Consider the following 25,852-nt stretch of genomic DNA (forward strand, 5'->3'; position numbering starts at 1 on the left):
GTATATTGAGCTAGCAATAAAGGAAACAAAAGAAAAATTCGGAGTAGGTATTAAAATCCATGGAGAAGAAATAAAAACTTTGAGGTTCGCCGATGACATTGTAATTGTATCAGAGACAGCAAAGGACTTGGAAGAGCAGTTGAACGGAATGGACAGTCTCCATTTTTCCGTTTGTTTAACAGGGTGTACCAAAGCTGTCCCGTCCGCACTGATTTTCGACGATGTTACAAGTTGCGCTAGGGACCGCATCTACCTTCTTTCGAAGTTAGCAGGCAACTACGCTGTTATGGGGCGGCTCGTTTCGGCCCATTCAACATCTGTCCTTCAAGTGTAACGAGCGAGTAACGGAGTTTATATTTCATACCTGCCACAGCAAGTTTGTGTTCGTGGGGTCTCTATTCTAATTCGAACGTTTGACTTACGCTATACGTATTCGTTTCTACGTCTTCCGTTAACTATACGTGGTTAACATTATGAAGACAATTAATAACATTTGTGAAATACAACATAATGATGTTCGAAGTCGCCAGTTCTTCCACGACAAACGACTTCCAACAACTTATTATATGCATAATTGTTGCAACTGATTGCCGGGAATTATATATATATATATATATATATATATAAGAATTACAAAAAACAAATACTAAAAAAAAAGTTGCATGGAGCGAAATTCGATCCGGCGACCTTCGGATTACGAACCCGAGCGCTTACCACTGCACCACCACGCTGTAGAAAATTACTAATCGTAGAGAGTATTTCACCGCAACGGTTTCTTTTAACTGTCGATTTTCTCGACAACGGCTGAGAAGTGCATCTTGGTGCTTTGCCACATTACACCTCTGGCCATGAGCTTTTATTATGCGCAGTATGAATCGAATCTGAATTTCACAGTTGGCGGCCTCCCCTTGTTAGACTAAAATTAGCTTAAATACTAAAACGTTGTGACTTGCAGAAGGTGTACCTTAGTAACGCAAGCAATCTCCATTATCCTTTTGGATGCTCCCATTCGTGTAACGTCACCCAAGTGTGTCGTCACACATGGAAACCATGTGTATAAAGGGGAACAGTAGTGGCAGGCACGGCTTCCCGCATCGCGCAGCCAGTTGACGGACAATGCGGCTGCCTCCCCTCCCACGCGCACCGCCTGCGTAACGCTCCGTGAGCATGCATGCGGCGCCTACCCCTGAATGCAGGCTCCCGCATCTGTGTGGGCACTCGCGCATACAGCGCTCTGCTGCACGGCTAGTAAGTCACGCGTTCAGGTGCGCCCGAAACCGCCGCTGCAGTTACTCACACACACGAGCAGACTCATCCAGACCTCAGGAAGCTCTCCAAACCCGACGAGAATGTGCATCGTTCGTTTACGGATTTTGACGAAACTTCCTGGCAGATGATAAACGTATACCGTATCGGGGTTCGAATGTGGAAGCATGCCTTTAGCGGACAATACCCCTACCAAGTAAGATATCCACGTTCATGACCCGCCGTCACAGGTTCACTTCTGCCAGTTACTTTCCTTTCATTTCAGACTTCACAGACGTTCTCCTGTTGTAGCCCTGTATACAGCTTTCATGTGTCAGGAAGTTTAAAGCTGCAGAATTGAAGTTTCTGGAAACAGTCCCCAAGGCTGAGATTAAACCATTTCTCCACAGTTTCCTTTCTTCGAAAATAACGTGAGTGTGCCATGTTCAAAGATTGGACACATCCTCATTCCCTCATATGACGAGAAGTGAAAAATGTAATCCACCCTGGAACATTGTCGGTTTGGTTGTCCAGATGTGGGGAGGCATAATACTGCAAAGGTGCCCAGACCTTCAAATCTTTGAACACGATATACACACTGGTTAACGTTATTCTGACACTGTCCCCCTTCCCCATGTGCTACTTTTCAGAAGTGCATTCAGCCCGTACTTCAGTTTTATGGATGAACACAAGTAAGCACATCGAACAGCGCAGGTAGAGGAGATCTTGGAACGAGACGATATTCAGCGAATTGGTTGGCCTGCCCCGACCCCGAACTTACATGGCATCGAGCACGTATGAGATGCGGTGGGGAGACATGTACAGGCGCCAACGACCATCCAGTTATCAGCCACGCTCGTGGAGGAATGGAACGCCCTACCACAGAAACATCTTACCAACCTTGTGGCCAGTATGGTATCACTCTGCAGAGCAGGCATTGCTGTCCGTGTTGCTCAAACACCCCGTCAACAACCAAGTCCCGACTTTCGTAATGTCCAGCAGACCATCATGAATGATGGTGTCTTCAATGTAATTACTGTCTTTCAGTATAATTTCTGACTATTCCTCAAGCAGTCGAATATTCCCTCCGCATAGCTAACGCTAAAAAAAATTATAAGTTTCGTAAACTGAATTCGTTGTTGTTATTGATCATTCCTCAGCTGTCTTCACCGGACAGACGTACCAAATAATCTTTACCGTGGAGCACATGTTCACTGAATAGACGTACGAAATAATCTTTACTTTCTGATGTCCCTGCAGACATAGTTCTGCGACGGTATGGATAACAGAAGCATCACAGTGTTGATAAATCTCAGACAAATTCACCGTGAAACTCTTGTGGTATACCGACCAAATGCATTGTCGCCTCCAGTCGCAGTGAAATGGTACCAACAGTTTGATCAAGGTCGCATATACGCGGGTGACGCTGATCTGGAAAAAACGCCGTCCACATCGACCACAGTGTCAGGGAATTGAGGAACTTATTCGCAGTAATCTTAGATTTTTCGACGATGAGGACGTTCACTCAACGGTTCTCGAATGACTCCATGACTAAGGAGCGGATTCCTACTGTCGATGAACTCAACCATTGGTACATCTTTCAGAGCACTCTTGACAGAGACTTTGTGACTGTGTTGAAAAACACCTTCACGTATATGTGCCAATTTGAAATGCCGTGCAGCATTCAATAAAAGTTACGAGGCCTGCCATAATATTGTGTACCTTACTTTTTTGAAGTTCCCTCGTGCTAGAGGATATAAATTCCTCCGCATGTAAGCTGCACGAAAACCAGCAAAATGATTTTCGTTTAGATACCTTCAGTCATTAGCCACTAATGTCCGCCCCCGATAGCTGAGTGGTTAGCGCGACAGAATCTCAATCCGTCAGCCTTCGGCGGCGCAGCGGTTCGGACGGTGTTTACGTCCCTGCCTCACGTCTGCGCGAGAGGTGTTTACGTTACGTGTGTAGCGGTGTGTCGCGGTAATACATAGAACGAATCATGGCCTTGTCCTTCCGCAAATCGACACTGAAATTTAGTTTTGTTAACGAATATGCTCGACCGAAGGCTTACGAGATCGAACGTTATTTACGGGACGAGGTGAAAATCGAACCTGACGTTCTAGTTGGTATCCACTTATCTATAGTCAGCAGCGTGGTTTATGTCAAGCTTATAAATGAAGCGGCATGTGACGAACTACTACTTCGACACAGACAAAGACTTCGTTTCTGTCATTCGGACGGGAATGTTGGAGCGGTAACAGTTGAACATGCCGGCATGGGACTCAGAACGATCCGCGTCTTTGAGCTTCCATTCGAAGTGCCAGAAGAATTGGTGACAGACGCCCTGCGTCCTTACGGAACGGTCCTATCCCACGTGGCTGAAAAATGGGCGAGCTTCAAGACGTATCCTGTCCTCAATGGCGTCAGACAAATACGGATTGAACTCCGAAAACACGTCCCGCCATACTTGTACATCGCCGGTTGTAGGGCGATTGTCATTTACGACGGACAACCAAGGACGTGCTCTGGATGTGGGAAGGAGGGACACATACGTTCTGAGTGTGCTCAACGAAGGTTATTACAGCTGCCACGGGATGATCCACCCCTCACGCCGCATCCGACTGTGCTCCCCATGACTTACGTCGCCGCATTACGCGATGACGTGGGCCGCGAGACAGACGCGTACCAGAACACACAGACAGCGGCGGATCGTGGCGAGCCACAGAAAGACGACGTTGCGCTGGACCGCCTGCAGCAGTCACAGGACGCCCTCTCTTCGGTTCCGCTTGACGCCCCTTCAGATAAGGCACTTGGAGACGTCGAAAATACGACGGCGCACGATTCTGACGTCCCCCACGAACAACTGGAGACCATGCTGACCTCTGATTCCGAGGCCCGGCAACGTAAACAGCGCTCAACAAAACGCCGGAAGAAGCGCCGCCTCACGGTGGAGAACGATCACTCTGATCTAGTAGATAATTCTGAGAAGTTTACGGGTACAGAACAGACGACCATGGATACAGAAGAACTACCTCGCGTGGATGCAACGGTGGCCAGCGGGACGGCGGCACGACCTACTGCTGACGATGCTCCAGACACAGCGCAGGAGCTCGATAGACGGAAACAGGATACTGAGGAGGCTACGGCGCCTGCATCGCACGACAACGATGGGACACTAGAGGACTGGTCAGAAGAGCCACCCCCTTGGGGAACAGATGATGCCGGAGGAACTGCTCCCACGCACTCTCCCGGTGTAAGACCGGCAGGGTGCACGGAATAATGGCAGACTATATGAGGGGACGGCGGGGGACGTTAGTCCGCCAGCAGCCTATGTACGGCAAAATTAGCGACCGTACGGTACCCTATCTACGTTGACCGCCATGCACCAAGCTTATCGGATAGGGTCTGTTAACATCAATCGCATTGGGACGCCGGTGAAAATCAAGATGCTCAGTGACATGATAAAGGCTGCGGATTTAGACATCGCACTATTACAAGAAGTTCGGGTACTTCCCCCCTCGGACTTTTACGGTTACGACATTTACTGTTCCCCGTGTGACGAGAGAGGCGTTGGTACAGCTATACTATTAAAGGAAGGGATACGTGCAGACGAAGTAGAGTATTTGCCTTCTGCCCGTGGTACGGCCGTGACCATAGGAGGAATACGTTTGATCAACATATACGCACCGTCAGGTTCGGATAAGAGAAGGGACAGAGCAGATTTTTACGCCCATGAGGTTGCACCGTTGTTCCAGGGACGATACGATGGTTGCATACTCGGCGGAGATTTTAATTGTGTGCTTGACAGAAAGGACCAACAACCTAACTATACTACTAGCCAAGAACATAGGGAGCTGGTCAACGGGATGGAATTAGTCGATACATGGGACCTGAAGTATCGCAAGCAACCAGGATATACATTTTTTACTAGCCACTCCGCGGGCCGTTTGGATCGAATCTACGTTTCAAGGGCGTTAGCAGTGTCGACGGTGGACGCAGAAATATGGCCGACAGCGTTTACAGACCACGAGGCATATATTTGTACAGTTAACCTTGATAGACAGCAGGTGTGGAGACGGAGGGGTAATTGGAAGATGAACGTCTCCCACCTGCGAGATGCAGAATGCCGACGCATTGTGGAGGACGCGTGGCATGGCTGCCTCCGTCGACGAAATTCTTTCGGTTCTATCCTGCAGTGGTGGATCGAGTGCGCGAAGCCAGCTTTACGGAGGACGTTAATTGGTTATGGGAAGGAGGTTTCTCAATGGCAGCGCACGACCACTGAGTTTTACTTTACGGCTCTCCGGGAACTGTTAGCTCAACCACCTACACCAGAACGCCAGACGGCCGTCCACCGAGTTAAGGCGAAGCTGGTACAACTTGCGACGCAGAGGATGGCAGGTACGATCATACGCGCGAGGTCGCAGGATTTCCTGCCCAACGAGGTTCCCTCGATGCATTACGTGATAAAGGAAAGACGAAGAAGACGCAGGAATTTAATACATGAGATCGATCTCGGCGATGGACGTCGTTATACAACACAAAGGGGCATAGCACAGGCGTTCACGGATCATTTTAGCAGATTCTATGCGAGCAACGGGGAGGGTCAGAGGGAGCTGGGGAACGTCCTGGAAGAGATCCCTGACGCGACGAGTGTGAACGGGGAAGCAGACGGGTTATCCGAAATTACGTGTGAAGAGCTGGAGGAAGCGATTACACGAGGTGCTTGCAACAAGTCCCCAGGTCCAGACGGATTCCCCTTGGAATTTTACCGTGCCTTTGTGACCATTATGACACCGATGTGGCTATGTATGTTTAATGAGCTTCTGCGGCAAGAAGTACCGGTTCACATTCAGTTCACGGAAGGACTCATGATACCGATACCGAAGCCCCGTGGTGGCAAACGGCCTTGTGATTATCGCCCCTTGACCCTCCTTAATAGTGACTACAAGATCTTCATGCGCATCCTGGGAAGTCGTATCAAAAAGTCGCTGGAGCATCGAATACATGCCGATCAGACTTGTCTTGGCGGCATCAGTAATATCCACACAGCCTTGGGAGACTATCGTGACGTCGTCGCCCTCGCGGCTGCATGCCGCCTCCGGGGGGCGATGGTTGCTGTAGATTTCGATCATGCTTTTGATCGCGTGGATCATGTGTACCTCGCGGCGGTGATGAACAGGATGGGTGTCTCGCCATTACTGACCAATGCTGTGATGCGGCTGTTGCACGGCGCCAGATCAGCGATGGTGGTCAACGGAGGGAGAACTGAGTATTTTAAGATCTTAAGATCAGTGAGACAGGGTTGCCCCTCGTCGATCCTCCTTTATGCGATTGCCTTAGAACCGTGCCTCGCAGGCCTTCGCCGCCGTCTTACCGGAATCTCCCTACGGCATTTATCATTCAAATGCAGAGCATATGCGGATGATATTGTGTTCCTCGTACGGAATGAGAGGGAGACTCAAACAGCACTGGATTGGCTACAGACGTATGGGATGGCAGCTGGAAGTGTGGTCAACTACCGAAAATCATAATTCATGCATGTGGGGCGTGGCCTAGAACCAGGAACGGAAGGACCCTTACCTGCGGTGGAAACCCTTCGCTGTTTGGGTATCACCTTTCATAAAGAGACAGCGGGAACGGCTGCGGACAACTACCGAAGACTGTTACTCAGAGTCCGCACGGCAGTACGACTAAACGCCCTACGGTCGATGGATATGCTGCAGCGAGTGTTACTCGTCAACCTTTTTCTCGCGCCCATGATGTGCCACCTGACACACCTTCTCCCCTTGACGCGTACGATGGCTATGAGGATTCAGGCGGCTTTTGGGTACTATGTGTGCCTGGGACAACTCTTTAAGGTACAGTACAACACGCTTACCCTCCCAGCGCGAGAGGGGGGCGTTGGTTTAGTGAACGTGCACGAGAAGGCGCGTGCCATGTATATTAATACTATGCTCAAACGGTGGCGCAACAGGAACCACTCGCTTACGGGGACGATCATCGAAGAACTCGTACCAACATCGCATCTTCCTCCAGTCAGTGTCGGCCATATATCGCCCCCTTTAACGTATGTGCGCACGTTCATCGTGGAACACAGTTACGTTCTAGAGCGTTTACCGACGACCCGACAGTCGACATCGAAGGACGTGTACCATCTGCTCCTTCGACAGATCGCCCGGAATAGGGTGGAACGCAAACATCCAGCTGTTAATTGGCACGTGGTGTGGCGCACGGTCCACCACCCCCACCTACCTACATCAGTCAGATCAACATGGTACCTTGTCGTCAACCGAAAATACCCTACAAATGATAAAAAGTACGCAATACATTTGGCGGATTCGCCCTTGTGTCAGCAATGCGGCGTGCTGGATACGGACGACCATCGGCTGGTCTGCGGCGAGGCATTGGCTGTCTGGACTCTCACAAGAAAGATAATAGCGTTCATGCGGCGCACTATCTATACAGCAGTCTCTTCTGACATAGTATTTTTTCCAGAGGAAACGTATTTTCCGCGTCATAAGACGAACGCGGTGGCGTGGATCACAGGTATGACGGTCCATTACATCTATAGAGACACACGTACGAACTTACTGAACGTCCTTGATTACTGGCAATACTTGCAAGATGGACACACAAAACTATTACGGCTACAAAAGTACAAGGATTGGTATGCCAATTTCCTAGTAACGGTTTTTGCGGACCCGCCATATACCTGGGGTGTGCCGGGTGCGCAAAGATGAGCGGCGGTGCTGTCTTGTGAAACCGACCAAGTTAAAGTGATCGACTAAGAACACTATGCGAGTATGCGACTTGCGAAAAACTCGCGCTTGAACAGTATCAAATGGATGTATTTCAAATTTTGTTTTCATATCCAAAATACTTTTCTTTAGGGTGCCGGAGGTGGCCCCACTTCGATTTTGTTGTTATTTCATGCTGCATGGTAGGACGGCAGCAAGGATCCTTCCAGAACAGTTATCATGTGACAGGACGTACTATGTTTATTTTGTGAATAATAAAGGTTTCTGTTTCTCCTACCTTCCTTCATATAAAGAAATAAAAAAAAACCTCACTCAAAAAAAAAAAAAAAAAAAAAAAAAAAAGTGGTTAGCGCGACAGAATCTCAATCCTAAGGGCCCGGGTTCGATTTCCGTGTGGGTCGGAGATTTTCTCCGCTCAGGGACTGGGTGTTGTGTTTTCCTAATCATCATCATTCCATCCCCATCGACGCGCAGGTCGCCGAAGTGGCGACAAATCGAAAGACTCGCACCCGGCAAACGGTCTACCCGACGGCAGGCCCTAGTCACACATCTACTCTGTTAGCCACTAATACAGCAAATAATTAAATAATTATAACATTTACTAATACGTACAGCGTGATTTTTTTCCACTGTGTACGAACTCGATGGATTGATCGATGAGAGGAAACGGAACAAAAAAAGTCTAATGAACTTATGTCCGGCAATGCATGGTTTCCATGCTAGATACCATTTATTCACTCATACATTGATACAGAGACTGCAGTCTAAGACGTGCTACACTATGCAGCCACAGTTACAGTATGTGCTGAAAACTGTTAAAGGCAGCAGGAATACGCTGCTCCAGTGTCTCCACATCTGGAATAGGCTCTGCATACACGATACTTTTGAGACGGCCCCATAACCAGAAATCGCACGAGTTGAGATCCGGTGAAAGAGCTGGCCGTGTAACTGGACCCCTCCTCCGATTCATCTACCAGGAAAGACATGATTGTAATTCTTCCAGACCCCAGCGGGGAAGTGGCTGTAGCACCATCAGGCAGCAGCAACGTAACCCTTCGAATCATCAATGGCACTTCTTCCAGCAGGGGAGGCAAATTCACCCGCATGAAACGCCGATGGCTCCAGCCTGGTACCAAATTATGATCGCCAATTATACCGGCCCACACATTCCGGTTGCACCGATGCTGATGATTCGCTGTCACCATACCTTTGGGGTTCTGCATACTATCCCACAGATGACTGTTACCAAAGCTGAAATAGCACTCCGCCTAGGTGGCCTCATCTGTGAATAGGGAGGCGCTACAGTCTGGAACCGCGCGACCGCTACGGTCGCAGGTTCGAATCCTGCTTCGGGCATGGATGTGTGTGATGTCCTTAGGTTAGTTAGGTTTAAGTAGTTCTAAGTTCTAGGGGTCTGATGACCTTAGAAGTTAAGTCCCATAGTGCTCAGAGCCATTTGAACCATTGTGAATAGGATGGATGACACAAATCCCGAAATCGTGGTCTCCTGATGAAGAAACCAGTGACGAAACTACTTCTGATGTGGAAAATCTGTCGCTAGTAAGCCCTGCACTTGCTATAAGTGATAAGGGCAGTAATAATTGTCATCGAGAACGTTGCATACGCTCGTCTGGCTTACCCTGTACTGGTGGACCAACTGCCTGGCAATGACACGGCGGTCGCCTTACACAGTATTAATCACATTTTCCTCCAAGTCTGGTGTCCGACCATTTCGGGTACGTTCTTCACGATTTCCTGCTGCCTGAAACGACTCTGTCTCAGACAAATGGAAAAACACTGTTGCAATCATTGAATACTGTGGCTATTGTTTGCGTACAACGCTGAATCACATCCACTACAAGGTGAGTCATCAAGAGAAGTGAATCGGACACATTACCAATTACTATGGGAGGAGAGGGCGCTAGAGCATGACGTATGAGGAACAGTAGCACTCTCTAGGTGGAAACCACGCATACTGTAACTGTGGCTGAATGGTACAGGGCGTATTACACCGCTGTCGCTGTAACGAAGTATGATTGAATCCATGGTCTCTAGCATGGAAACCATGCATTTCCGGACGTAAGTTCATTAGAACGTTTTTGTTCTGTATCCTCTCATCGATCAATCCCTACAGTTTGAACACGTTGGAAAAAATCGCCCTATATATAATTTAACCGTTCTAACTTTCTAAAACTCAAAAAGACGCACTTCAAAACTCAGCTTAAAAAAGTGGTCTATGCCTTGTGAAACTGTGTGGCTCTGACCAGTCTTCCATCTTCCACTTGGTGACAGCTTGATTTACTACTGATTCACTGGTTAAGTGAAACTGAAATGAGTAAATCCTCTCGGAGCGTAAACATCGTCGGAAATAAAATCCTACAGGGGCTATGGAGAGCGCCGTGTGTCACTACTTACGTAGGCGTAGCCCCATCCCATGACGAAAGCAGAGGTGCCCTCGCTGACTGCCTGCTGGGGACCCGGCAGCGAGACAGGACGCAGTTCAGCGCCCAGTTCCAGAGGCGACTCCAGCTGGAACACACAGACACGCCCACACAGTCCTCACGTACTACTGCCTCTCTCAAAAGACATGACACATCATGTTACACAGTGTGCTTACGATTTCTTTTTACTGTACAGGCATTCTATTACGACACTGTAACGCAGCCGTCAGGATTTACTACTTGTATACCACGTACAACTAGGAATAAATGACCGTGAGCACATGGGACTCCCAATGCCATGCTAAAACAAAGGCTTTGTAAGCGCACACACCAGAAGCATTCTGCTTCCGTGAAAGCCATTTTGAAAATTTATTCATAAGATTAATGGAAGGGTGACGTAAGTACAGTCAATGATTTAGTGATCTCCAGCACTGCATTTATGCAATAAAAGATTTACTTATCAACAGAAAAGCATTCACACGCACATTCACACAACCTACGGGTGCTATTTGTCTATTAAGGTCCGACTGGTAGCAAAATGGAGACCACAGTGAAAATCCCATGAAGCTTTGCACAGACCTGTTGGACAGTACAGTATCTGTAGTGTGGCCGTAGATCGCATCACGTCGCTTTTTTCAGTTCCGAACGCACAATGAGCACTAAAGACGCCCATGAGACGGTATCTCCTGCTAAGTATGTTGAGAGATTTTACCTGATTTCATGCCTCCCACATAACGTGTCGTACATTTCCTTCTTCATGAGAGTTATCGGTCGCACACTGCAGGGGCAATGAAGACACTCCAGCAGCGTTTTCCATGGGAAGTATTGAACATCCATCAGTTCGGACTTGGCTCCCACTGATTTTCATCTCAGCTCACAAGAACCACTGGCTATGAAGATAACGTTTTGGCACAGACAATGAGCAGCAGACAGCGCAGAGACTGGCGGAAAGCATAGGCGGACGCCTTCTATTACTTGGGTACTGGAAAGTTGGTACAACGATACAGCGAATGTCTAAGGCGGTTGAAATGTGGAGCTAATTGGGTTCCACCCCTGCATGCAGTTTCATTTTCCAAGGGACGATGGCATCTACCACCAGGACAACGCGACGTGTCACACAGCTCGCAGTGGACGTGAATGGTTCTACGAGCACCAGGATGAGTTTACCATACTCCCCAGGCCACCAAACTCCCCGGATTTAAAGCAATCGAGAATCTGTGGCACGGTCTCGATCGGGATGTAGGCGAAATGGATCATCAGCCGAGGAATTCTGCGTAGCTGGTCACAGCACTGGAATTATCATGGCTGCACATCCATGGCGGTACCTTCCAGATCCTCAATGACTCTCTTTCTGTACGTTTTACAGCGGTCCGCGCTGCAAAACTTGGTTATTCAGTCACATTAATGTGACTGGGCAGTGTATAATGACACAGGTATGTTTTAGATATCACAGCTCCATTACACATACACTCATGCTCATAAATTAAGAATAATGCTGATACATGGTGAAACAACGCTCTGGTGGGCGGTCTGCGGGTTTAAATCGCCTCGGGACATGACCATGTGGTGCATTCGACCTGCGGTCATCGCACGGTGGCGCTGCCAGCAGCCCGCATACTCAGAGGTGTGTTGGTACATCTCAGAGTTCGGTGCAGCGAGTAAGTGTTCAGACGTTTTCAGACGTGCTAACGGTGACTGCGTATTGAAAATGGCTCAAAGAACACATATTGGTGACGTTATGAGGGGTAGAACACTAGGGCGACTGGAGGCTGGTGAAACACAGCAGGTCGTAGCACGGGCCCTCCGTGTGCCACAGAGTGGGATCTCAAGATTGTGGTAACCATTCCAGCAGACAGGAAACGTGTCCAGGCGCTACAGTACGGGATGTCCCCGCTACGGTCGCAGGTTCGAATCCTGCCTAGGGCATGGATGTGTGTGATGTCCTTAGGTTAATTAGGTTTAAGTAGTTCTAAGTTCTAGGGGACTGATGACCTCAGAAGTTAAGTCCCATAGTGCGCAGAGCCATTTGAACCATTTGAACGGGATGTCCACGGTGTAAAACACCACAAGAAGACCGATATCTCACCATCAGTGCCCGCAGACGCCCACGGAGTACCGCAGGTAGCCTTGCTCGGGACCTTACCACAGCCACTGGAACAGTTGTCTTCAGACACACAGTCTACAGACTACTGAACAGACATGGTTTATTCGCCTGGATACCTGCAAGGTGCGTTCCACTGACCCCTGGTCACAGGAAAGCTCTTAAAGCCTGGTGTGAAGGACACAGTACATGGTCATTGGAACAGTGGTCCCAGGTCATGTTCAAGGACGAGTCCAGGTATAGTCTGAACAGTGATTCTCGCCGGGTTTTCATCTGGTGTGAACCAGGAACCAGATACCAGCCCCTTAATGTACTTGAAAGGGACCTTTATGGAGGTGGTAGTTTGATGGTATGGGGTGCGATTATGATCGGTGCACGTACACCCTTGCATGTCTTTGACAGAGGAACTGTAACAGGTCAGGTGTACCACGACGTCATTTTGCACCAATATGTCCGCCTTTTCAGGGGTGCAGTGGGTCCCACCTTCCTCCTGGTGGATGATAACGCACGCCCCCACCGAGCTGCCATCGTTGAGGAGTACCTTGAAACAGAAGATATCAGGCGAATGGAGTGGCCTGCCTGTTCTCCAGACCTAAGCACCAGCTATGACGTCTGGGATGCTCTCGGTCGACGTATCGCTGCATTAAATTGCAGGTACTGACAAAGGTCGAGTGTGGGCTGTTAATTATCATATTGCAGCAAAACTTGATAGATATTTGTGGGGATGTGGGCAGAAAAGTTCAAACACGTGAGAAAGGTATAATGTTAATAATGAAATAAACTGGCGGTTACGCAGTTTGCTACGTATGAGTACCGGAAACACCGACGAGATGATGGACAGCGCCAGATTTGCACCTGGTTGCCAAAATCGGAATGAATTTTTTTCTAGAGTAAATCGTTTCCGCAACAACGCGATAACACATCTACCATGTGTCGATGCCATTGGATCTTCATTAGTAAGCACTAATCATAACCACCCATACCTGAGTCAGTGGTTCTGCCCATGCCACGCTTCGCATGTGCCCTCCATGACAGCATTCTGTACTATTCCGCTACGACATCCACGCCAGCTCATATGATTCCAACCAGCCGGCCTCCGGCGGGGGTATTGAATTATGAATTCGAACCTACAAATCTGTGACCTGGCGAATCATATATATTTCCAGAGGTAAAGTATTTAAGGCTGTAATTGTTTTTCAGGCTACATACATCTACTGCAAATTATTTTGTTCTGCCTCTCTTCTGGCATTTTTATTGACCAGATCAATATATTACACAAACATACTAGAAGCACATGTTTCTGCAAGAGCTGGTTTCGTCATCCACAAGTGACAACTGATTATCCCTCTGTTATAAATTAATTTCCCTTACTTTTTAAGTCAGTGATAAGAGTAACCACACTTGAGACAGAAAAAATTCACTATATTGAGTTTTTTATTGCAGGAGTGACATCATAATCTTACGCCTATCAGTATCTGTTAAGCTCTTACGACAAGAATAACAATCAGATATAGGACATATTCATCGAGACCGTAAAACACTATCTCCCTAACTTAGTACCGTGCCTTTAATTTTGTCTCTACCATTAACCTCAGTTTGAAACTACTTGCAGTTCCATTTTATCGAAATAACAGACGAGTTTCAGCACAGCTCTACCAAAAACGTCAAAGTAACCATGGCCGCTTATATGATTTAGCACAGCCTGAACTACAGATACACTAAGCGTGATAGCGCTGCTATTAACAAACAATGCTAATATTTGAGAAGAGAATCAGGCATTGGTTCATTCATACGTTGTTCTCCTCCTGAAAAGAAAACTGAGCATCATTTCGGGAGGAGAAAAACTATTGTACCGAGGAACTCCCACACACCTTGCAGTAAAGATGGACAGCTCACTTACATTCAAGCCCCCAGCTAAGAAAGCCCCACTGCACGTAACATCATCCGTAAACTCACAGGAACCTCCTGGGGCGCTCAGTCAATAGCTCTTCGAACTTCTGTCCCGACACTAAATTTCTCTGCAAGAGAATATTCTTCACCAGTCTGGCAAAATTATGTACGTGCCAGACAAGTTGATACAGCCTTGAACGAGGCTGGACACCTTGTGAAAGGCTGTCTACAACCAAGTCCTGGCAGTAAATTGGATTAAATTCTGACTATACCAGCACCAGGTACTTGCAGTAAAGGCTGCAGAAGTGGAAAAGAAGAAAGAGATCTAATTAGTACAGACAATTGATGCCGTGAGCACGTTGGGAGCAAAGGGTACCCATTCGATCGAGGAAAAGCCGCTGGGCGGCCTTTTAACTGGGGAGGGATAACAGGATGTTCGGAACGAGAAAGAGTTGGACTGCTCAGAACGTCTTTTCCAAATGCACACGGTTCGCAGCTCGTGGTTTAGTTGCTTGCGCTGTTGCCTCTGGATTACGGGGTCCTGGATTCTATTCACCGCCAGGTCGGAGATTTTCTCCACCCGGAGACTGGGTGTTTGTGTTATTTTTATCATTACATCATCATTCGGGAAGTAGCGAGACCAGACTATGCAAAGATTGGGAATTTGTACGGGCGCTAATAACTACGCATTTGAGCGCCCCACAAAGCAAATATCATCATCCAAAGGTACATTAAGTGAAGATGAAAGGAGCCGACTGTCAACAAGCAGCCACATGACACCACAAGACATTTCGCGAGTGATCAATACGTCGCGCCGACATCACACAAGTCGCCCACGCTTGCATGTAACACTGACTGAGTCATGTGATGGGATAAAGCGGTTAATCTCTCTCCTACTTGTCCATTTACTGACTCGTCTGTGTGCCTATTTAAATTGGACCTGATTTGTTTTGTATTGATGGGTTGTACATAATATGAATAAATGTAAAGTTTTGTCTGCTTTATTAGTTTGAATTTACTACTTTTTTGGCGCCTGGAATGGGGTCATTTGCATTTCAGTTCCTAAGTTTGCTACATTTTGGCGCCCAGCGTAGGATCATGGCAATTTTACATTTCAAAGATGTTTCTAGACGCAGTCAACAGAAATAATGAGATAGGTCTTCCATGAAGTACGTCATACGTTTCTACAGAGGATATTTATGTTATCTGAATCATAATTTGTTTATATCTGTGTATAGTGTTTCTTATGTCTTTTTGTTATGTACTATTTTCATTTATGTGCACTGTCGAACATCTGAGGGAAATCGCTGAATCGCTTTGAAGTTTTTCGTTTTTTCGTTTAACGTTTTGTTTCCATATTTTCTGTGTTGTGAATATCTCTTCATTTCTTCTACCAGATCCATTTTATGTCCTGTATTTAGTTGGTGGAGTACTTGGACATTTTTCTCTACTTTTACAAACTGGTGTCCTGTAATGTATAGTTTGTGGGTGTCATTGATGTTTTGTGTGTGTGTGTGTGTGTGTGTGTGTGTGTGTGTGTGTGTGTGTGAAGGCTTTAATGTGCTCTGTAAAACTGGGTTGAAATCTCGCTCTCTTTGTCCTAGGCAGAACATGGAGCATTCCTCTCATCGTACTTTGTATATTCCAGATGCTGAGTATGGGTCATGAGTGTGCTTAACATGAAATATTACTTTGTGGTTTTTGAAAATATCTGCAATTTTCTGTGATATACTGCTAATCTATGGAGTGCTAGATATACACTTTTTATCTTTCTTTGTGTGGTGTTTGTGTCTGGACTGTGTCGGCTATAGAAGTCGTATAGTCATTGGCAACCGCAGTCTATTTCACCATGGTATTTCTTTTCCTGTTGCATGTCTTCTTGATTCAAAGACAATTTGCCCTATATAGCACTGAACTACGGGCTGTCTGTTTATGGGCGTTTGGGTGACATGAGGTTACACGGATTGTGACTAGTAGCAGAAATGTTACTTACACGAGGGTAATTCCAAAAGTAAGGTCTCCTAGTTTTTTATAATTAGATAGACCTGTTTATTTCTACAATGGTTTACAACAGTTTACAGCTTCAACATTTAGCTATTTTTCGACATAATCACAATTTTTGTCGATGCATTTTTGTAGGCGCTGTGGCAGTTTTTGTATGCCCATGTCATACCAGCTCGCCGCCATGCTGTTCAGAAAGTTATGAACCTCTTCTTTCACCTCGTCGTCGGAGCTGAATCCCAGTGGGCATAAAGTCGACCAACAATACCCCTTTCCGATCCCAAAAAACGGTTGTCATGACTTTACCGGCAGACTGTGTTTGTTCGGATTTCCGCGGCTTTGGCGAGGAAGGATGCCGCCTCTGGCTTGATTGTTGCTTGGTCTCAGGTGTAAAGTGGTGTGCCCAGGTTTCGTCACCCGTGACAATTGAGTCCAGAAAGTTGTCCTGTTCGGTTGCAAGGCGGTGAAGAAATGCGCGGGAAGCATCAGCTATTTGCCGCATGTTGTCCTCAGTCAGCATGCGTGGCACCCATCTTGCGCACACCTTCCGGTAGTTCAATATTTCCGTTAAAATACTGTGAACGGTGCTTCGGAAAACCTCAGAGATCATCCAGGGTGATCCGCCGATCTTCAACACTGTCTCCTGAGAAATTTACGATCTCCCGCTCCTTTTCTCGTCGTGAATTCCGTCAATTGGCGATGGATTTCAATCGATGTAGTGCCCTTTGCGTTCAAAAACCGAATATCTGCGCGCAATTCGCATTTGGCGGTAACATCCAACGGGAGCTCCAATCTCAATGGATACCAAGCCAAGACTGAGCGCCTCAGCGCGGCGTGCGCATGTTTACACACAGCGCGTGAAGCAATCTTCATAACAGTGTGACCAACTGCCACACAAACAGAGTTCTTTACTTATAAAAAAAAAATAGGAGACCTTGCTTTGGGATTACCCTTGTAAACAAACCCATAGTTTGTAGGTAATTTGGACATCAGGATCTTTTCCAAAAGTTCCCAGAAGGAATTCTTTTAATCATTTATTCAGTATTAGTTTACAATCTTTCCAGAACTTTTCAAAGCACGCTTCCCCTGCTTCGATGCACCATTGCTAACGCTTCATCCTAAAACTGAAGGCGCCCTGGAAGTCGTCAACGGGAATCTCCTTCAGTGGGTCGTCGAAACTACTTTTACCGCCACCAACGTCCCATTCAGAGTCCCTTTCTGGGTTTCTTTAATCCTTGGGAACAAAAAGAAGTCTGCTGGTGCCAGATCGGGGCTTCAGGACGGCTGGGGCAGCGTTGCCACACCCATTTCGGCCAGCAACTCGGGGACAATGAACGCAGTGTGGCTTGACTCATTGCCATGGTGCACAATACAATTGTCGCAAATTTCTTTTTGCCGAGGTCGAACCCTGTTTGCGGAACCGTTTGAGCACTTCACAATAACACTCCTTGTTCACTGTTTATCCTCAAGGTACGAATACACTGTGAACCAAACCTTTTCTGTCACAAAACACGATGGCCTTTGGCTTGATTCGCAATTTGCTCATCCCCGCTTGCCTCAAGCGAGGAGACTCCTAGATGCGCCACTCTCTACTCTAAAGTTTTGTTTCCGAATCGCACTCAAAACTCCAAATCTCGTTGCCTCTGATCACTGTGTCCAAAAATTCTTGGTCCGTTTCGTAGCGCTCATGCAATTCCTGGCATATCAACAAACACCGCTCTTTCATCTCACTCGACAGGACTTTTGACACCATTTCGTGTAGACTTTCCTCATTTCAAAATCCTCAGTGACATTGCGGTGAATTTTCTGTTTGAGTTCTCATGTACTGATTGATGGGAAGCAAGTCGTTGTGTCGGTCGGTCCGTGGCTGTCCCCTGGTTGGGTTCCGACGGATCAAGTGTAGCTGGGCTCACCACCTGTCTCGCCGAAGTGAACGAGGGCAAACCGGCCTCCCTGGAGGCTTCTGAGTGCTATCGGTGTTTAGTTATCTGTTTTTAGCTAGTTAAAATTTAAGGCGTACGTTTATTTTTCCTTTTTCTTAAAAATTTTGCAAAATTAATTCTTAAATTTATCTTTCGAGGTTAATCATTGCGGCCTTCTGCCTTTAAAATATTATGGAAATATGTTTTAAAATATTGAAACTTAATTGTGGCCTTCAGCTTTTGATATTGCACCTTACATATGTTGGTTCTATCTACTTTGCTGCGATAATTTTTTAAAATTATTTTATTGCTATCTTACTTGGATTTTCATCTTGTTGATTTGTTAAGATTTCTTGTTTGGAGGCCTTCAGCCGTGAAAGAGTTGCATTCGGTAAAGGTCCGGCTATGTAACGCTTTGGCTGTAAAAGTTATTAAATTACAATTAGGTGGGACTGATCTCAACCGATTTGTCCCTTTCCACGATCCTATTACCTTCTGCCCAGCGGGTTTAGCGGGCGTCTCATTTGTGAAAGACAGAGTTTGTTTACTGCCAATGCCCATATCCTTTGAGGAAGTGTACGATCGAATAAAGCATGCACTTCAGACCATCATCAAGTATGGGAAGAATTTGATTACCGTATAGGTGTATGCCGTGTGACCGAAGGTTCACATATTGAAAGATTCTGGTTAATGCGTCAAAATCTTGGACATTTGCCACTGCTTATGCTGTAAGGTTTTGCCCAGATAAAGTAACAAATGGATTTATTCTTGATTTTTAATAGTGCACCATTCATTTACAAATATCCTCTTTAATTCATTAGCTTATTCAAACATTTTATATTTAAGGTTACCAAGGAGAAGAAAGTGAGAATATTTACGCAAAGCTGCCAAAAGAATCCCTCCAGTCGCAGCAGCATACGAGATGTTTCAAGTTGCTTATTCTCTTGCTCAACGTTACTTACCGATTGCAATAGCTCTCACACCTAAATAACGTGTGGTTTAAATCTTCATTGAGCGTTGAGCCACACGAACCAAGCTGGGGAGTCACTGGCACTTAGCCCGTGGAGGTTCTATGAAGGAAATGCACCCTTATGATGAAGATTATGTGTTGTCTACCGTATGTCCAATACCCTAAACCACATGAGCAGTTTCGACCTTATAGTAACATTTCTGCTGACGTGTTTCTTCTGACTCTTCTTTTCCTGAGCTGCGTACGACCCGAGCTTTACATTCAGATATGTCTTCGGTCACATTGAAATCAAGGATACACTAGTGTCTGTTTTATAGTAAGTCCTTTGCGTAAAGATCTGTGCATTCATTTTGTTGAAGGCCTTTTGCGACGGAGTCTGGACAAAGTTCACCGAGGTTCAATAACGCTGCGGGTAATTCACCTCTTGCACTATGAAAGTAAGTTGAACGTTGTTGTCTCTCTGTTGAGAACGAGTAGCACAATAAATCAAGCGGCCTGACGAACTGGCGGTCACTAACGTTTTGTGAGGGAGAAAATATAACCGTTCTCCTAAGAATTCACACGTACGGTCGATCAGTTACTTTCAAGGCGTGAGTTAGTACTTTAATCCCTCTTGGCGTCTCAATTTATGAGCTGGTCATGATTATGTTGTTTATGTATGAGTTTTCACGTTAGAGGAGATGGGCGCTGTACAAGGTGAATCTTCGAGAGAAATGAATTTCGAAGTGTCGGTTCGTTCTTTGAATTGGGTAGTGAGGAATCTTACTGTTACGTAGCGGTAACTATTCAGTAGCGTACGGTTTCTATAGAGAAATCATGACTGATCCGACGAAACAGGTCAGCTAACTTCTGAAGAATTAAGAATTCTCCGCAGCTTGAATGATGCACCAAGAATAATATAATTTCTAAGCAGAATATTAATATTGACATGAACAGGGCATTGTTACTTTGTCTTACTTTCAAACTATTTTCTCACGTCCGACCTGTAAACTGAAAATGCACGTTTTTGTAACTATACGCTGCTAATTTAGTTCAGCCGCAAAGAAACTTGTCTGTGCATTACCTTCTCATTGATGTTTTAATCACTACAAAGAGATGAAGATTAATGTTGACAGTATACTAGATGGATGTATCTTAAGATCCTTTTTCCTGCTTAAAGTAAGTTGTAGCTATTTGTTGGACAACTGCAACCCATACATTAACTAACTCAGTTGTCGACTGTATTTTTGAAAAAAATTCGTTAAATTTATTATGGCCTTGTCTAACTGTAAGCTTTGTTTTAGCTTTATTTGGAATTTCAAAGCATCTGGTCCATTTGTAGTTATCACTTTGTTTTCGTGAAAGTTTGAAAACGCAGAATTTTCGTCAGCAGAGAAACAGTTTGTGCTTAACGAGCATCTGAGCACTCTCATCCATCAGCCCTGTTCATGAGAATTCTACACGACGACGAATTTTGCGAAAAGCCACACATAGGTGCTGCTGGCAGCGATGTAACTTTGGAAAAAGTTTCTGAGAGCTAATGTCGTAACTCACGCGTGAAAACTGCCATCCTGGGCTAGAAGTTCATTGCGTCACTTCTGTAACGGAAACAAGTGACCATGACACCGTATGTGTGTGCCGAGTTTTTTTATTTGAGTGTGAGCGGAAGGTGACAGTCGTTTGTTAGCTGTTTTACGATTATAATACTAGCGTTGTGTGATTACTGAATAATTTGTTGACCCGATTAAATCCTGTACGTAGAATTTCTAAAATAATGTATGACTGTAGTTATCATGGAATGGGTTGACTATAATTTAAATTGTAATTCCATTAATGTAGCAGACGACGCTGCGATTGCGGTTATTGGTAGCAACAGAAGCGGGACTGTTATGTGCGCGAGAGAGACGATGGATGGGGACAGGAAAAAGAGTGTGGTAGTGTGACCTACCATAATAGGTTCCACCTGAAACTCACAAAAGAAATGTTATTGCGAAAATTGCAGAACAGTTGAATACCGAACGAAAACATAATTGTGAATTGTTACAGACAGAAAGCAAAACACAAAACTAAGTGAAGCGTTATATTGTGGACTGTAGCAGCCTTGAAACGCAGAGTGCCTGCGGACTCGATAATACGAACTGCTACGAAGACAATTTTGTTCTACTTCGACATTTCAAATTAGTCAAATAATTTAGTTTCTTAAATTAACTCTATTGCAAAATTTTTCAAAGTAGTAGTCATAAACTGTCTGGAATTGCAAGTTGAACTCTGCCAGTTTGTTGTTAGTGTTTGGCATTCAATTTTTATCGTGTCCGTCTGACATGCCTGGTTCACTTGTGACTTTATTACTTTTAGAATTTTATACGGTAATGTGTTACGTCTTTTTTATTGTACTCTTTGTGGATTGACAAAAATGTTTGCTTTCTGTGTCTGAGGATAAGCTCCTTATATAGTATATTTGACAACCTTTTGGTAGAGATGTGTTATTCTTAGAAATAAATTGTAAGACTTGAGTAGAAGTGACACTTACAAGAAGCGTGTTTCCCTTCTTCATTATTGTACATGCCACTACAGTTATTAGTTTTCCATTCAAGAATATTTTTCACTTTGAAATCTACCTTATGAGTCTCATTCTCGATATTACATAATTTTCCAGTGTCTCCATATCTCTTCGACATACACAACCTTCTTGAATGATTGTAGAACAAATGTTATAAATTATTAAATTACGCCGGATGGTGTCACCTTTCAATCCTGCCCCCAGTCCATATTCTTTTACTGTTTTACCTCCTCTCCCTTCTCCTTCCATATGATTCCAGTCCATAATCTCCATTAAGGTACTGAATAATTCCTTTTATTTCATCATGCATTTGAAAAACCTTTTTCATCATCTGTGAAGCAAATAGCCATAAACAATTGTACTACGATGGTGGGTCTTTGCTTTGTCTTGGATACGATAGTCCATTCGCTATGATGTGCTTAGTAGTTTACCCGCAGTCCTATTTTCGTGTTCATTATCAGACATTATCTTGCGTTAACCCCTTCCGATTTTTTGTTGAAAAAGCTGTGTTCTGATAGCCGGAAATCCCATTCGTCCGGCGACGGCACTTCACTAGATCTCCTCACACCTGTCTTAAACCAAGTAATTTCTCTTTTCAAGTTGTCTGACCTACCTTTTTGACTGAGAGATGTAACAATCCACACTTTGCCCTGTAGACAGTAGTTTTGTTCTGACGATCACATCCCCCTGAACGGTCTCCACTCGGATATCCGAAGGGGTGACTATTTCACTTCCGGAATATTTTACCATTATTAAACGATACAGTAAAGCTGCATGTCTTCGGGAAAAATAATGGCTACAGTTTCCCCTTGGTTTGAGATGGCTAATGTTAGAGGGCTTGTCAGACAATCGTGCAGATTAGAATTACATATTAATACCTTCAGCTGCTGACAGGCCTTTTATATATCAACGGGGACAGGTGAAAATGTATGCGCCGACCGGGACTCGAACCCGGGATCTCCTGCTTACATGACAGACGCCCTATCCATCTGCATTTTGTTCGGTATTGTTCGTTCCGTTTGGTCTGGGCGGAAGTCACAAGATATCTGTTCAAGTTGATCGTTGATTTCTTTATTCAGTTTTTTTTTATTACAGAGGGCGAGCATCCTCACCTTATATATCCACACACTGCATTCGTAGTGTCCCTACCCAACACACCCATTACTCGTGGAACACATTCTTACCAAGTCCCGTAAGAGTTCGGGTAACATAAGTGCATCCGCGCAGAAGAGGAAGGTCGTGGCCGGTATTGCCAGAACTATATACTTATATGGATATAGTGTCTGTTCTTTTGGACATGTACTTCTTCATCAGTCAGAAGGATTTAACTTCATCCACTAGTCATTTCGACAGTTTCACCATCATCACCAGCTTAAAGGCATCTTTTACTCAGCTATTCGTAGTGACAGCTATCGGTGATTCGTTACATCACCATGTGTGGCAAGGTGGTCGAGAAAACAACTTGCGACACGCAGTTGCAATATGAACAGTAATTGTTACGTATTGGGACGGGAAAATTACATCTGTTTCTTGCAGTTCGTCAATCCCATAATGTTTGCGCAGTGTGTACGATTTGCCCCATCAGAAACAGCGCACATGTTGTTATGGTTGCACATCGACGCGACACTGTATGACCGACCTACAATGAGAAGGAAATGACAATTTCCGCATCAGGATGGGGGACACATAAACACATAACGTTCTTATTGTACTTGAAAGACGGAACTTAACATCGCGGCTACCTTGCATGCTGCAGAAAGTAATTGCCGATACTTGCTACAACGAACAGTTGTGTAAAAGATGCCTTTCACCGTACGATGATGGTGTAACCGTGGGTACATCTACTGTATGAAGTAAAGACTTCGTGAATTAGGCATAATTACATTTCTTTTGATTTCAGCTATAACAAGAATCAATTTAGCTATAATCCAAAACGTGTTATTCGTGTTGAAACAAAAGCATTTAGTACGTACCTTAATTTCACTTCTGCATATAACACAACTAATTCTTTCGCTTTCTGATTGTTGCAAATGCTACACTTAAATGCATGACTTTAATTACTCTGTGTAGCTGCAGGATCAAATTGAGGTTCTGTTAGATGACGATGAATTTGGCTTTAAGAAGTGTAAAGCCATGAGAAAAGCAGCTCTGTGATTGCGCTTGTTAATGCAAGCAAGAACGAAGAAAAATCAAGACACACTCATAACATTCGCCGACCTAGAAAAATCTTTTGACAATATAAAATTGCGAAAGATGTTCGAATTAGGAGCAAGCTGTATGGAAAGACGGGTAATATACAATATTTCCAACCCTAAGACTGGAAGACAAAGAACGAAGTGGCCGGATCAAAAAGCTGTAAGATAGAGATGTAGCCTTTCGCCCCTACTGTTCAATCTATACACTGAAGACGCAATGACGAAATAAGAGAAAGTTTAAAGAATGTGAATAAAATTTAGGGTGATCACTTATAAGATTTGGTGATGACTCTAATATCCTCAGTGAAGATGAAGAAGAATAAAGGATCTGTTGATGGAATGAACAGTCTAATGAATACAGAATATAGGTTGAAAGTACACCGGCTACGGGCGAAAATAATGAGGAGTAGCAGGAATGTCATTAACAATAAAATTAATATCAAAATTAGAGACTACGAAGTATACTAATTTAAGGTTTTCTGTTGCCCTGGAAGCAAAATAACATGCCGGACGAAGCAGGGAGGACATAAAAAGCAGAACAGCAGAGGCAAAGAAGGCATCCATGGCCAACAGAAATCGACTGGTATCATAGGTCCTAATTTGGGGACGAGATTTCTGAGAATGTATGTTTGGAGCACAGTATTGCATGACAGCGAATTTTTAACAGTGGGCAAACTAGAACGGAAGAGAATCTAAGAATTTGAGGTGTGGTGCTACAGAAGGCTGTTGCAAATTAGGTGGAGTGATAAGGTAAAGAATATGAAGGTTCTACGCTGAATCGGCAAAGAAAGGTACGCACAGAAAACACTGAACAGAAGAAGAGACAGGAAGATAGGACATGTACTGAGGCATCCATGGTAGTAGAAGGAACTGTAAAGCGTAAAAATTGTGGGCGAGACTCAGACTGAAATACATTCAATAAATAATACACTCCTGGAAATTGAAGTAAGAACACCGTGAATTCATTGTCCCAGGAAGGGGAAACTTTATTGACACATTCCTGGGGTCAGATACATCACATGATCACACTGACAGAACCACAGGCACATAGACACAGGCAACAGAGCATGCACAATGTCGGCACTAGTACAGTGTATATCCACCTTTCGCAGCAATGCAGGCTGCTATTCTCCCATGGAGACGATCGTAGAGATGCTGGATGTAGTCCTGTGGAACGGCTTGCCATGCCATTTCCACCTGGCACCTCAGTTGGACCAGCGTTCGTGCTGGACGTGCAGACCGCGTGAGACGACGCTTCATCCAGTCCCAAACATGCTCAATGGGGGACAGATCCGGAGATCTTGCTGGCCAGGGTAGTTGACTTACACCTTCTAGAGCACGTTGGGTGGCACGGGATACATGCGGACGTGCATTGTCCTGTTGGAACAGCAAGTTCCCTTGCCGGTCTAGGAATGGTAGAACGATGGGTTCGATGACGGTTTGGATGTACCGTGCACTATTCAGGGTCCCCTCGACGATCACCAGTGGTGTACGGCCAGTGTAGGAGATCGCTCCCCACACCTGATGCCGGGTGTTGGCCCTGTGTGCCTCGGTCGTATGCAGTCCTGATTGTGGCGCTCACCTGCACGGCGCCAAACACGCATACGACCATCATTGGCACCAAGGCAGAAGCGACTCTCGTCGCTGAAGACGACACGTCTCCATTCGTCCCTCCATTCACGCCTGTCGCGACACCACTGGAGGCGGGCTGCACGATGTTGGGGCGTGAGCGGAAGACGGCCTAACGGTGTGCGGGACCGTAGCCCAGCTTCATGGAGACGGTTGCG

General features: G+C 45.5%; 1 protein-coding gene across 1 annotated transcript in view; it reads right to left on the reverse strand.

Annotated features, from left to right (window-relative positions):
- Positions 1–10,391: 10,391 nt before the first annotated feature.
- LOC124613792 (trypsin-1-like) overlaps positions 10,392–25,852 on the reverse strand; it is a 137,075-nt gene continuing 121,614 nt past the window's right edge. The window contains exon 6 of the mRNA XM_047142514.1: positions 10,392–10,535. Within this exon, the coding sequence (XP_046998470.1) occupies positions 10,392–10,535 (144 nt within the window). The remainder of the gene's footprint in view (positions 10,536–25,852) is intronic.

This window comes from Schistocerca americana, chromosome 4 (assembly GCF_021461395.2).
Source record: "Schistocerca americana isolate TAMUIC-IGC-003095 chromosome 4, iqSchAmer2.1, whole genome shotgun sequence".
Taxonomy (NCBI): domain Eukaryota; kingdom Metazoa; phylum Arthropoda; class Insecta; order Orthoptera; family Acrididae; genus Schistocerca; species Schistocerca americana.